At 40.1% G+C, this 14,409-nt stretch overlaps 2 protein-coding genes across 2 annotated transcripts; both read left to right on the top strand.

The window, feature by feature from the left end:
- Positions 1-6,311: 6,311 nt before the first annotated feature.
- BP5553_02545 (uncharacterized protein) lies at positions 6,312-7,316 on the top strand (the record flags this gene model as incomplete). The annotated part of the gene is made up of 2 exons (XM_032011168.1): positions 6,312-6,377; positions 6,597-7,316. 2 exons carry the CDS (start codon positions 6,312-6,314, stop codon positions 7,314-7,316), a joined length of 786 nt encoding a protein of 261 aa, XP_031870861.1.
- A 4,214-nt stretch (positions 7,317-11,530) lies between these two features.
- BP5553_02546 (NADH dehydrogenase (Ubiquinone) 78K chain) lies at positions 11,531-14,038 on the top strand (the record flags this gene model as incomplete). The annotated part of the gene is made up of 6 exons (XM_032011169.1): positions 11,531-11,645; positions 11,708-11,731; positions 11,784-11,835; positions 11,886-11,900; positions 11,950-13,854; positions 13,906-14,038. The coding sequence occupies 6 exons, from the start codon at positions 11,531-11,533 to the stop codon at positions 14,036-14,038; spliced, it is 2,244 nt and encodes a 747-aa protein (XP_031870862.1).
- Between the last annotated feature and the right edge of the window lie 371 nt (positions 14,039-14,409).

Genomic DNA, 14,409 nt, shown 5'->3' on the forward strand with positions numbered 1-14,409 from the left:
GTCACATGCCTCCATGGTTCTCTGTGGTAATGCAGCACATTACCCGAGCCTCAGGCCATAAGGTTGGCGTTCGTAACACATAGCTGTAAATACTATACACTTTCAGTTAGACGAGAACGGAAAACTACACTTTGTAGTTTACTATTCCGAGAAACACTCGCTAGCTAAGTAGAACTACGACATTTACAAGAAGGAACTTATAGTTATAGTCAAAACTTTGAAATACTAGAAGATATACTTCTAAAATACAAAGTTTCCGATTATTATACGAACCGACTATACGAATCTCAGAACTTTTATAACTACTAAAGTCCTAGATAATCGACGAATAATACGATAAATAGAAGAACTCTCTCAGTTTGATTTGAAGATCAAATATGTCAAAAAGATTGACAACCCCAAAGTTGACGTACTGAGCAAGTAACTTAAGTACGAAAGAGACAAAGTCTACAAGAAAGTAGCGATCTTTCGAGAAAATGAAGATAGGAACCTCGTTCTTAATACGAAAGAGATCGCTACTTTTAACAGAACTAAAAGACTATAAGACGATGAGATCATCTAAGCCCAAGAGAAAAGTTTGGAACGTGTAGACTATACTAATAAGAAACTACGAGTTTTAGACATATTCGCAAAGGAATTCATCTTCAAGTACTATGTAGTACTAGTTCATAGATATCAAGGAATTAGCAGGACCTTTTAGCGAATCAGATAATACTATTATATTAACAAAATTAACACTTTAGTCAAATAAGTAGTAGGAGAGTATAATATTTACATTTATAACAAAAGTATACGATATATACTATACAGAAAGATAAGAATTACCCTTATTCTAGAACAACTATAGAAATCGATCTAATAGGACTTTATTGTTAAACTCTTATTTTCCAAAGATCTAATAATAGAAGTGATTTACGACTTAATCTTGGTTATTATTGAATAACTTACAAAGTATATGATCGTTATTCTATATCTAGAATCTAGTATAGCCGAAGAACTTATATTCGCTTTCTTGCGAGAAGTCGTAGCAAGATATAGGATACTAGAAGAAATTATATCCGATCGGGATAAATTCTTCATATTTAAGTTTTAGACTACTTTAACTACTTACTTAGAAGTTAAGAGAAAACTATCGACTACTTTCTATATATAAACAAATAGTAGAACAGAAAGAATAAATCAGACAATCGAAATATACTTACATTGTTATATTAACTATAAACAAGACAATTGAGTATCGTTACTCTTACTTGCTGTATTTATATACAATAGTACAATCACGGACACAACGAAAATATTGTTATTCTTTGCTAATTATAGTTATAATATCAGTGTCTATTACGAAACTTAGATATCAGACATCGATAACTAGTTAGTATAAGTCTAGATAAACGAAATCAAAGACTTATATAAAGAACTAAGTAGCGAGTTTCAGTTTATTGTAGAAAAAAGCGCTTTATACTACAATTCGAAGTATAGTCAAGAGCTAACGTTACAGGAAGAGGACAGAGTTTATTTACTCAGAAAAAATATCAAAACTAAACAACTAAGCGATAAACTAGACTATAAGAAATTAGGACTATTCAAAATTAAGAAGTTTAAAAGACGTCTGAATTATAAGTTTACTCTACTAAAGACAATGAATATCTTTCTAGTTTTCTATATTTCTCTTTTTGAACTAGTACTATTAAGTATACTACTAGTACTAATAACCGAAATAGAACTAGTCAACTTAAATACTAAGTACGAAGTCGAATAGATATTAGACTATAGACGAGTTAAAAGTATAATCAAATATTTAATTAAATAGTTAGATTATTTATATTCGGAAAATATATAAGAACTTAAGATTTATCTTAATTACTACTAGATATTTGAGAAATTCTACTACTAAAATCAAAAGTTACTTAGATCGGGTTATTAGGACCCAGTAAAAGACTAAAGTCGAAAGAAAGGTCGTTACTAAAACTACTAGTTGTAGTAGCTAGCTACTTCGATTCTACTTTACAACAAGCTTCTGTTTCCTTTTCCTCCTTTTCTCTTTCTTCTACTTTATCTAGCTCGTCTAAATTACGGAGCTTTTAGGCGACTATATCAGAAATCCGACGTTTAAGAAACTCTTGCTACTTCTTCAGACGTTCGGCACGAGCAAAGCTTTCTATCGCTACTACTAGAACTACTTCACGTTCAAAGTGAAACTTCTCCTAAGTATACTGAAAAGATTCGAAACTGTTGATTATAATACTTTTGATATCGTATTTCGAATTTCGACGAATATATTTACTATACTTCTTCGACTTTTCATTCAAGACTACGTAAGTCCGACTATATTTTTCACAACTTGAGTAGAGTATTATTTCGTCACTTTTAGAATTTATAAAATTAGTAAATAGTTTATAGTTCTTAAATTTATTGTAATTTGAAGTTATATTGAAAAAAGAAGAAAGTTATATTTAATGTCCGACATTTTCGATATAACTTTTAAGCTAAAAGACTACGCTAAACTATATAGGGGATAGTATTACGAACGCCAACTTTATAGCCTGAAGTTCGGGTAATGTGTTATATTATTACAGAGAATTATGAAAGTATATGACGAGGTCATATAACAGCAGAAAATCATATGACGAGATTACGTGAAGAGGATCTGGGAAGATCTAGATCTATTTAGACTTTAGATCTAAATAGATCTAGATCTAGCTAGATCTAGGAGCAAGAAAGTTCTATATAAATAATATAATTTCTTTACTAGATAAGAGTTTCGTACTCAACTTGATTCTTGAATATCAATTATAACATTTTACTTTGATTATATTTGATTCTCTCTATGATTTACTTACTTTGATATTATTTATAGATTATTAAAAAAGATCACTACATTATTTCGTTATATAAACGAAACAGAACACTTCTAATACAACTCCCTGCTGGAGGAACTATTAGAACTGTTACAACTAATTACGTAAATCTCAGAACTTTTATAACTACTAAAGTTCTAAATAATCGACGAATAATACGATAGATAGAAGAACTCTCTTAGTTTAATTTGAAGATTAAATATATCAAAGGAATTAATAACCCCAAAGCTGATATATTAAACAAATAGTTTAGATATAAAAGAAACAAAGTCTACAAAAAAGTAGTAATCTTTCAGGAAAATAAAAATAGGAACTTCGTTCCTAATACGAAGGAGATCGCTACTTTCAATAGAACTAAAAGACTATAAAATAATGAAATTATCTAAACTCAAAAGAAAAGTTTAGAACACGTAAACTATACTAATAAGAAACTGTAAGTTCTAGATATATTCGCAAAGGAATTCGTCCTCAAGTACTATATAGTACTAGCTTATAGACATCAAAGAATCAGTAAAACCTTTTAGTAAATCAGATAATATTATTATATTAACAAAATTAACACTTTAGTCAAATAAATAGTAAAGGAATACAATATATATATTCGCAACAAAAGTATACAATATATATTATATAGAAAAATAAGAACTACTTTTATTCTAGAATAATTATAGAAGTCGATTTAATAGGACTTTATTGTTAAACTCTCGCTTTCTAGAAATCTAATAATAAGAGTAATATATAATTTAATCTTAGTTATTATCGAATAATTTACAAAGTATATAATCGTTATTCTATATCTAGAATCTAGTATAACCGAGGAATTTATATTCGCTTTTTTACGAGAAGTTGTAATAAGATATAAAATACTAGAAGAAATTATATCCGATTAAAATAAACTTTTTATATCTAAGTTTTAGACTACTTTAACTACTTATTTAAAAGTTAAAAGAAAACTATCGACTACTTTCTATATATAAATAAATAGTAGAATAGAAAGAATAAATTAGATAATCGAAGTATATTTACACTATTATATCAACTATAAGTAAGATAACTGAGTATCGTTACTTTTACTTACTATATTTATATATAATAATACAATTACAAATATAACGAAAATATTGCTATTCTTTACTAATTACAGTTATAATATCAGTGTTTATTATAAAACTCAGATATTAGACATCGATAACTAATTAATATAAGTCTAAATAAACGAAATCAAAGATCTATATAAAGAACTAAATAACGAACTTCGGTTTATTATAGAAAAAAGTACTTTATACTATAATTCGAAATATAGTCAAGAGCTAATATTATAAAAGAAAGACAAAGTTTATTTATTCAGGAAAAATATTAAAACTAAATAATTAAACGATAAACTAGATTACAAGAAATTAGGACTATTTAAAATTAAGAAGTTCAAAAAACGTTTGAATTATAAATTTACTCTACTAAAGTCAATGAATATTTTTCCGGTTTTCTATATTTCTCTTTTTGAACTAGTACTACTAAGTATACTACTAATATTAGTAATTGAAATAGAACTAGTTAACTTAAACGCTAAATACGAAGTCGAACAAATATTAGACTATAGATAAGTTAGAAATATAGTTAAATATTTGATCAAATAGTTGGACTATTTATATTCGGAAAATATATAAGAACTTAGGACTTATCTCAACTACTACTAGATACTTGAGAAATTCTACTACTAAAATCAAAAGTTATTTAAATCGGGTTATCGGGACTTAGTAAAGGACCAAAGTCGAAAGAAAAGTCGCTGTTTAGGCTGTCGGTCGTAGTAGCTAGCTATTTCGACTCCGTTTTACGACAAACTTCTATTTCCTTTTCCTCCTTTTCTTTCTCTTCTACTTCTTCTAGCTCGTCGAATAAGCGAAAACTTAGTTCAATCATCTTTCGACACTGCTCGACTAATAAACGTTTCTGTTTACGAAAGTAGAGGATCTTAGCTATAGCTGCTTCTTGTTTCGCTATCGCCGCTTCCTCTTCCTCATCGAGCTTCTTAGCTAGATAGTCGACAGAAGTTTAGTCTGAGAGTGAAGGTATCTGCGCCCTCACGTCGCAACTACTCCGCCTTTAGCGAGCGTATTCAGAACATCTGTTGGATATCTCAGGGTCTGCAACGATACAAAGACGACGGGACTGTATATAAGTCGAACAAGGAGCTATTTTTTCAGCGAAAGGAGAATCTTCTATAGTTTCTGCTAAAGTAATTTGCTCTAATCTTTTCTTTGAGTATAGAAAGTTATATAAGAGTAGCATAATAAAGAAGGAAGAAGGCTATACCTGACGTTCGATATTTTCGATATGACTTTTAAGCTAAAGGACTACGCTAAACTATATAGGGGATAGTGTTACGAACGCTAACTTTATAGCCTGAGACTCGGGTAATGTGTAGTATTACTACAGAGAACTATAAAGGTATATGACGAGGTCACGTAACAGTAAGAATCACGAGACTAGTGTCACGTGATAGATAGTATAGATAGTATAGATAACGAGGATAGCTCTGACCTATCTACTTTATCTAAGAGCAGGAAGGTTCTATATAAGTAATATAATTTCCTTACTAAATAAGAGTTTCGTATTCAACTTGATTCTTGAATATCAATTATAACAGCTTACTTTGATTGACACTTGACTCTTTCCGTGATTCACTCACCCTGATATTACTTACAGATCATTAAAAGAGATCACTGTATTACTTCGCTACGTAAACGAAACAGAACACTTCTGTTAGGATTCCCCGTGGGAAGAATAACAGAACTGTTACACCAAGGGCTCTCAAAATACATTTCCCACTCCTATCAGGCATTCGCCCCCCCTGATCCCCGCTGCACCGCTGACTCTTCATCGTCCTGATCACCATCACATCACCCTGCATGCCCTGCGCATCATCCTGAGGAAGAACACCAAGCTCCGTCCTGCAGAGAAAGGACCCCCCGTTTTCCACTCGCCATCTTGCATGCAAAGAAGTCTTTGTGACCGAGATGGAGAGATAGCCGGTACCCATCCCACATCTGCTTGTACCTCATGCACGCTCCCCCGCCGTTCTGGACGGTGGTCTTGTTCAGACAGGGGCCTATTTCTACATTCCCCTCCCTCACCGTTCCTCACATTTTCTTCTTCCCTATTTCACACCGCCTATCTCGCTGCTCTCTGGTTTTACGAGTTCCTACGAGCACTTGCTTTTGCCAAGCGAGATTTTCTTGTTGGCCCAGCGCCCCAGCTACGCGGCCAGTGGTCAACCTTTGCGCCGGGCGAGCGAGATACCTCAACGTATTGATCATTGCAGTAACCCTAATCCTGCTTGACTCCTCTGGCTCTCTCCCATTAATTTCCTTGAGAAGGGTCTTAAATCTGGCTATCTCCCCTCACCAGAATCTCCCCGCCTCGTTCAATCTGGCAAGCCTTCGCAAGACTCAAAAAATGACAAACGATACTGCCATTGTCCGCCTGCTCTATTCCATTCTGAGCCAGAAATGTCTCAAGGACGTAAGTATCTACTTCCTCCAGTTTTTCCTTGCTCGTCTTCTTTCGTCTGTCCTTCCTCTCCGCTTTGGGTGTTCCCAATTCGTCTTCGTTTAGTTCGTCTCCTCCAAATACTCTCCTAAAGTTGCTTTAAAACTCCACCTATGCCCTCCAGTTCTGCCCGATATTCTACCCGTCAATCGTATTTCCCATCACATCTAACTAACTACCCGCCACCCACAGATTGACTGGAACAAAGTGGCCCAGCACCCGATCCTGAACCAAGAAGTCACCAATGGTCACGCCGCGCGAATGCGGTATTCCCGCTTCAAAAAGCAAATGGACGGAACCACTGGCGTGGTCCGCCGTCCTCGCAACACCAATTCCCCGCGAAAGAGCAAGGTCGAAAAGAACAAGGCCATTAGCAAGGAGAAAGGCCGGAAACTTTTCAAGAATGAAGATGACGACGGCGAGGATGATATGCGGAGGGTGAAAGTGGAGCACCCAGATATGGGTCCTAGCGGCGCTGAAGGGGAAGAAGAAGTTGGAATGGGACAGGTCAGAATTAAGACTGAGCTGCGAGACCGAGAGCGCGAACGCGAATCAAGTTATATGCCGAGCACGCCCTTCATGTCTCATTCGCAAATCTCGACTCCAGGTTCAAGCCATAGCTACACTAGGCCGGGCTTTGGCGAAATTCCCAGCATGCATGATAATATGACGCATAGCTTTGAGGTGCCTCCCTCGTCAATGGAGAGCATCTATCAGCCCATGATGAGCGGCCCTTATGGCATGACGCCTATGGAGATGAGCGAACACTTCGGTAATAGTTGGACAGCAAGCCCATCAACTCCGATTACTCCGAATACCATGCCATTCCAGGGTCAGGTGATCGGTGAGGGTCAGGATGAGGTGTTGGTCAAGACTGAACCAAGATGGGAGGAGGCATATCGACATTTGTGAATTGGTTTTCGGAGGTGTTTACAACAGGGAATGGCGGTCGGGTCTTCTGGAGAGTTAGGCGTCTGCGGAGATAAATTGCTACATAACGCATCTGGAGTTGGAATTTGGTTTTGGTAACCTGCACGAGTTATTCTTTTTGATCCAATACCAATTATCAGTACACGCCATTACTCTGCGATATGCATATGTTTTGTATCAGTTATATCACCCTATCAATGTACTCAATATCGAATTATCTGACTAGATATATATAAATACCTCTCCCCTCTTAATTATTCTTGGGGCCCTCAAACTGTTCAATCTATCCACAAATATACAGCCCCAACCGATCCTTTAAACCTCAACATCCTACGAAATTTGCTCAGGCCAAAGCGGCAGAGCAGTGACAAACGCCGGTTTTATACTTAGGGAGTTCAATAGCTAAGAGCCTCAAGCCCCGGAGTTGGCCACAATCGACGGAATGCTTAAAAGTTAATCTCTCTATTTTGAGCTCTCAACTTTTTCCGAGACAAGATGCTTTTGGATTTTGGATCTTTATTTTCACTTCCTAATAAGTGCCCGATCATTTTTACAATTTATCTCAACTCCCAGAAGCGTAAGCAAAGAGAAGGTAGGAAATATGTTGTATAGATGTACTTATTTCGGTACCTAAAGACAACGATATACTTTCGCCAGAACAGAGGTTTAAACATTTTACAGTTACTATCTTCTTCTCAGATGTTGGGGAAGGGAAGAAGGCTACAAAGCAGGATAGAATTTGGAATAATGGACGAACGTGGAGATCCTAGCCTCGAAAGTACCTGTGGATAGACAAATTCATATTTTTGAACTTGCATTCATACGGGCATAAAAGTTGTACTGATATATTCTACATTCAAAGTGGTGTAAGAGCGCCACATCGCAACCCATGGTGTTGTCAAAATCAGAAGAGCCCTGACCAACCCCGAAAGTTCCATTGCCACGTTCATTCTTTAGGGCATACAATTTGAATCTGCAACTGCTGCAACTGCTGCATCCATAAGTATGTTGTCATCCGTTGCTTGCGTGCTAACAGGGCATATCGTCCATGATACCATTAAATTATAGCAAGAGATGTATCCAAATAGGTACAAACAACACTTTCATTCCCCACGGGTAAAGAGCATTTTAACAGCTATTTAAAATAGAATTGAACGTTTTACCAGATCACAAAGCAACAGCCAGACCAGACCAGAATACTTCCCAAACCCGTCCCCCAAGTAACCACAATGTTTGCTATAATGCAAGTCATGTGGCGTTAATAGAACTGTTAGTGGCCGTTGCTTGTGGCAAGTAAGTAGGCGGAGAGATTATGCCCGATTGAGCAGTGGCTTTGTGTCCTGGCGTGTTATGCAACTCTTTGACAGCCCTCCCAGTGTCTCAATCTGTCACGCCCTCTGAAACATTTTAAGGGCTCGTATTGCTATCTTTCTTCGGTTTGTTAAAAGGCATTACAGCTGTCGAGTTATACATTGCTGCCAATATGTCCTGCCGCATTCGGAGGCCAGAGTGCACTTTGCAACATAGCGGGTATATGTACTACTTAGCAAGTAATTGTGAGTGAAGTGAATGCATTCGCCGAACCGGCGGTATGAGGATGAAGAGGGTAACACTAAGCACACGGGCATGCAAAGGTAGTTTTGTATCGCACAGCTTGCAGCTTCAAATGTGGGCAAGGTGTAAGAGAAATATAAGGGAGGTACAAGGATAGTTGATATAAGTCAGTTCTAAAGGCAAGGATCTGGGGACCTGCATCTGATCATTCGTAAGTATTATGTATACTTGAAAGCTTTCACAGGTATATCTTCCGCCCGTACTTGGAGCTTCAATCTCAAGGTCTTCGGGAATTCGGTAAATGTTGAAACATAGCTAGTTGGGTTTGTAGGTGTTTATTAGATAGTGGCTTCCTGTTAAGTAGAGTAGCATAGCCACTCAACCAAGAATTGTTAAATATGTAAAGATCGGCATCTCCAAAGTAAAGGACTAGCGGGTTAGTGTTAACCTTGGCAATGCTAGACTCTACACGAAAACAATTGGGTCTTACTAGGGGAGCTAATCATGGCTGGCATAGTGTGTTCGGTGCGCTTGACACAGATCGGTTGTTCGTATGTCGTTGCTTGCCCTCTTTGATTTTCTGAATCTCAAAACGATTATGGCTTCCCGCTGCCGAATTCATCTTATCAGGTTGATTATGCTAAATCTCAAATTTAGATACTGTAAAGTTGTAGGTGTTAGAGATGGCATACTCAGTAGGTTTTTTTGCCTGTGGCACCACTCATATTGAGAAACTGGTTAGGTAGAGTTTATAATACGTGCCGCCACTTGACAGATGCACGATGCAGATAATGCTTACAATGCTATTGTCGTTATGACGTTGTTATTGATGATAAGCCGAGAGGTCTCGAGAGTGAGGAAGCGAGCGACTTCGCCCCCCTTTCTGAACCTTGCACCTCCATCCGTAACACGTGACAAACGATACCATATATGTTTAGTACGTGATTATCGACAGGAACCTGGGATAGAATCCCCTGTGGTGAATTACACACTCTGCAAATAGCATACAGCCCACGGGAGTCTACAGGGACAGAAAAAGAGTAAAGCGTCCATTATATGTCACAGAGAAGTCATTTGTGTAACGACTTCTTTATCTTGCATTTGAGTGCGACGGTGACTGTTTGAAGCACTCGTCCTCGATGGACAGGCGGAATAAATTCCCCGCTAGCTTAGAAGCATAAAAGGACAAAAGCATTTCTAACCTTCTCCCAAGAAAGTATTCCTTGGCAGTATCAAAAACCGGACAATATTTCCCATCATACGATCGACCTCGGCACTTGCTGTCCGGTTGATGAGCAGTGGTAAATTGAAACGATGTTGAACACTTATAAGAGCACCCCAGCTTCTATCTCAATAGCCCTGAATGGGTTTCCCTTAATCTCCAAAGACTCCTAATTCCAAAATGATCATGCTATCCATGATGAAAACCTGGGCCACGGTTCTTAGCATGCAAGTGTCCCTTGTATTCGCCGGGATACGTAATCCACTTCTGTCACAACCTTCTGTTGTAGCCATAAGCAGTGCTCCAACACCAGTATGTCAGTACTAGCATCGACGACACGGCCACTTACCTTTGTAGCTCCAACCGAACCTTTGACTCGACAATCATCATCGATATACTCGTCACTAACGGTTCATCTTCTGCGGCCACATTCCAATTGTCCCAGGTCCTGGGCCATACTGCTCTTGAGATCGCAAACAGTGCTCGGAGCTCTAGTCCAGGCATGGATGCGACCCCTAAATTCATAAGCTTTAATGACCCACAGACAATCGCGCGGTATATGGCAATATGTATTTATTTTGATATTGGTCCCGATTTGGCGCTCAGGGCACAGAATCCCAAATCGCTGGAGACGGGCTTGTTTAATCGCACGGAAACATTGTATTTAGTAGTAGTAGACTTTCTAAGGACTGGCCGTCCAGCAGTTAGGTTGTCTGTACAGTACATCGAATGATCACAATGGGCTATACCTGACACATCGCAGGGTTGTTTTGGTGGAGGAGTTTCTTTTAATCCTTTCGATATCGTTTCAATATAATTCTAGTCACGTGACAATGCATTTTTGCTGCGCTTTGGATTGGAAATAAGGGAAAACAAGGCTTGGGATGAGCATTTCATTGCTGATATAGCTCGTTCCTCTGCAAATCTGCCGATGGTCAGAGTTATTTAAACCCTAGTAGCAGTTGGAACGTATAAGCATTCAATACGATATTCAGTTTTAGATGTAGCAGCCGGCGGTAAGTTGCGCAGTCAACGAGCAAAAAAGCTCTCCTTTGCATCCATTCCAGCGCCCAGAAGTTGTGCTCTAGAGCACATGATAGAGGAAGACTCGACAGTAGCAACAGAAGCACCGAAGTGCAACTGCGCCCAAGTTCACCCACAATAAAACGTGCCCAATACAATTTAAATGAAGAAGAAAAGGAAAGGGAATTCTCGCGGTCGAAATTTGCCTTTTGTAGCAGCCCGCTAAGCCCGGCCAATCACTGCGCAAGATTACTAAACTCACTTGTTAGCGCAACCCGCAGCCGAACATCCTCGACAGCTTCACGGTCAAGATCACGATATCAACACCCAATTGCCTGTCCCCGCCACCTGTACAGAGTCGTTCCTTTCTTTTGTGTCTAGAGGACAAGAGGATACGATGCTGAGGCAAACTCTGGCCCGCTCTGCTCTGCGGACAGGCAGGCAGAGCTACAATGCCTCGAGAACCTTTGCAACATCGGGCAGAAAACATGCGGAGGTCCAGCTTACCATCGGTAAGGCGCATTGAGCCCCGAGGGTTCGAAGATCATGAGATAACTAACTAACTGGGTTGTAGATGGCAAGCAAGTTTCAATTGAAGGTATGTCCGGACACTGGAAGGGTTGTTAGGAACGTATTGACCAAGGCCACAGCTGGCTCTGCTTTGATTCAAGCGTGCGAGAAGGCTGGAGTGACGATACCCAGGTAAGATATTGGATTTCATGGGCCAAGAAACCTCTGCTAACTGTTTACAGATACTGCTACCATGAGTGAGTCTAACCCCACCCGGCAGCGTACACTCGACTAATCCATACGAAGGAAACTTATGATTGCGGGAAATTGCCGAATGTGTTTAGTGGAGGTCGAGAGAGCACCAAAGCCTGTGGCATCATGTGCATGGCCAGTACAACCCGGAATGGTCGTCAAGACCAACTCGCCACTTACACACAAGGCTCGTGAAGGGGTTATGGAATTCCTCCTCTCTAACCATCCCCTCGATTGCCCTATCTGCGACCAAGCAGGAGAGTGCGATTTACAAGATCAGTCAATGAGATATGGAGCTGATAGAGGTCGATTCCACGAAGTTAGCGGCAAGAGAGCTGTCGAAGACAAGAACATTGGACCTCTCATCAAGACGTCGATGAACCGATGTATTCACTGCACGCGATGCATTCGTTTTGCCAACGATATTGCCGGAGCTCCGGAGTTGGGGTCAACAGGACGAGGGAATGACATGCAAATTGGCACGTATCTTGAGAAGAACCTTGACTCGGAGATGTCTGCCAACGTCATCGACTTATGCCCGGTCGGAGCACTTACATCAAAACCATACGCATTCAAGGCACGGCCGTGGGAGCTGAAACATACTGAGTCTATTGATGTTCTCGACGGGCTGGGATCGAATATTCGAGTTGATTCCAGAGGGTTGGAAGTTATGCGGGTCCTTCCCAGACTCAATGACGATGTCAATGAGGAATGGATCAATGACAAATCCCGCTTCGCAATCGACGGCTTGAAAACGCAACGACTTACCATCCCACTTATCCGAAACAAAGACAAATTCCTGCCGGCCACATGGGAGCAGGCCCTAACTGAGATTGCTGTTGCCTACAAAGATTTCGCTCCAAAGGGAAATGAGTTTAAGGCTATTGCTGGACAGCTCACCGAAGTAGAATCCCTGGTTGCCATGAAGGATCTTGCTAATAAACTTGGTTCGGACAACTTGGCCCTTGATCAACCTGGAGGCAGTGAGCCGGTTGCCCACGGAGTTGATGTTCGCTCTAATTACCTCTTCAACTCGAGGATTTGGGGCATAGAGGAGGCTGATGCTATTCTCATCGTGGGAAGCAATACTCGTTGGGAAGCTGCTGGTCTAAACGCCCGTATTCGCAAGCAATGGCTTCGATCAGACCTTGAGATTGGTGTTGTGGGCGAGACTTGGAAATCTATCTTCGAGTTCGAGCACCTTGGTACCGATGCTGCTGCTCTGAAGAAAGCGCTTGCTGGTCCGTTCGGCAAGAAGCTACAAGCTGCAAAACGACCAATGATCATCGTTGGGTCCGGTGTTACAGAACATCCAGACGCAAAGGCCATGTATGAAATGGTTGGTGCATTTGTTGAGAAGAATGCTGCCAATTTCATGACGGAGGAATGGAACGGTTATAACGTCCTTCAACGTTCTGCGTCAAGAGCAGGTGCTTACGAAGTTGGCTTCACACCTCCATCCACTACCGTTGGCCAGACGAAGCCCAAATTCATCTGGCTCCTAGGTGCTGATGAGTTTGATGCCGCAGAAATTCCTAAAGACGCGTTTGTAGTCTACCAGGGACACCATGGTGACCGTGGTGCTCAAATAGCCGATGTCGTTCTTCCTGGTGCAGCTTATACCGAGAAGTCAGGAACTTATGTCAACACCGAAGGCAGGGTTCAGATGACCCGCGCTGCCGTAAACCTGCCTGGCGCCTCAAGAACAGATTGGAAGATTATCCGAGCGATCAGCGAATTTCTCGGTGCACCACTACCGTATGATGACGTTGCAGCTCTCCGGGATCGAATGGTCGAGATTAGTCCGGCTTTGGCAAGCTACGACGTCGTGGAACCAGTCACACTTGAGAGGTTGAGCAAGGTACAGTTAGTAGACCAAAACAAGGGAAGCAAAGTGAGCGGCGAGCCGCTGAAGAAGGTTATCGAGAATTTCTATTTCACAGATGTGATTTCGAGAAGGTAAGCGGAAGCCCTTCCTCCTACGCCATGATTTTGCTAACTCAGTACTAGCTCGGTAACAATGGCTAGATGTTCGGCGGCAAAGGAGACGGGTAACCCAGACATCAACTTTATGGATCCAGCCATAGCTCCTGCCTATACAAACGATTCCCCATACGGCCAGGCGGCTTTAGGCGGGTCGTGATAATGTATTTTAAGTATTCCTGCATTTCTGCATCGGGTGTTGGCTGTAAATATTGGTAGTTGCAAAAGAGGAAATTTGAAATACAAACCAAAATCGAGCAAATATGTCACTTATGCAGAATCTTGCATGAAATGTATTGATTTTTGGAACAAATTTTAAATATTCTACAAGGTCAAAAGACCGTTGGATCGAGGTCCAACCCACCGCAACGCCAGCCATGCACTTCGTGCTCCACCCAAGGTCTTGTTTGCTTTAAAAGGGACTTCTGCTTTCCACAGCACGTTATTCATCCCATCTCATCTCACACACCGTTGATTTCCTAAACGCCCTTCTTATTGCCTCAAGTCATTTCATCCTGTTTCCCAAGAAAC

Source organism: Venustampulla echinocandica (assembly GCF_003357145.1).
Source record: "Venustampulla echinocandica strain BP 5553 chromosome Unknown scaffold_1, whole genome shotgun sequence".
Taxonomy (NCBI): domain Eukaryota; kingdom Fungi; phylum Ascomycota; class Leotiomycetes; order Helotiales; family Pleuroascaceae; genus Venustampulla; species Venustampulla echinocandica.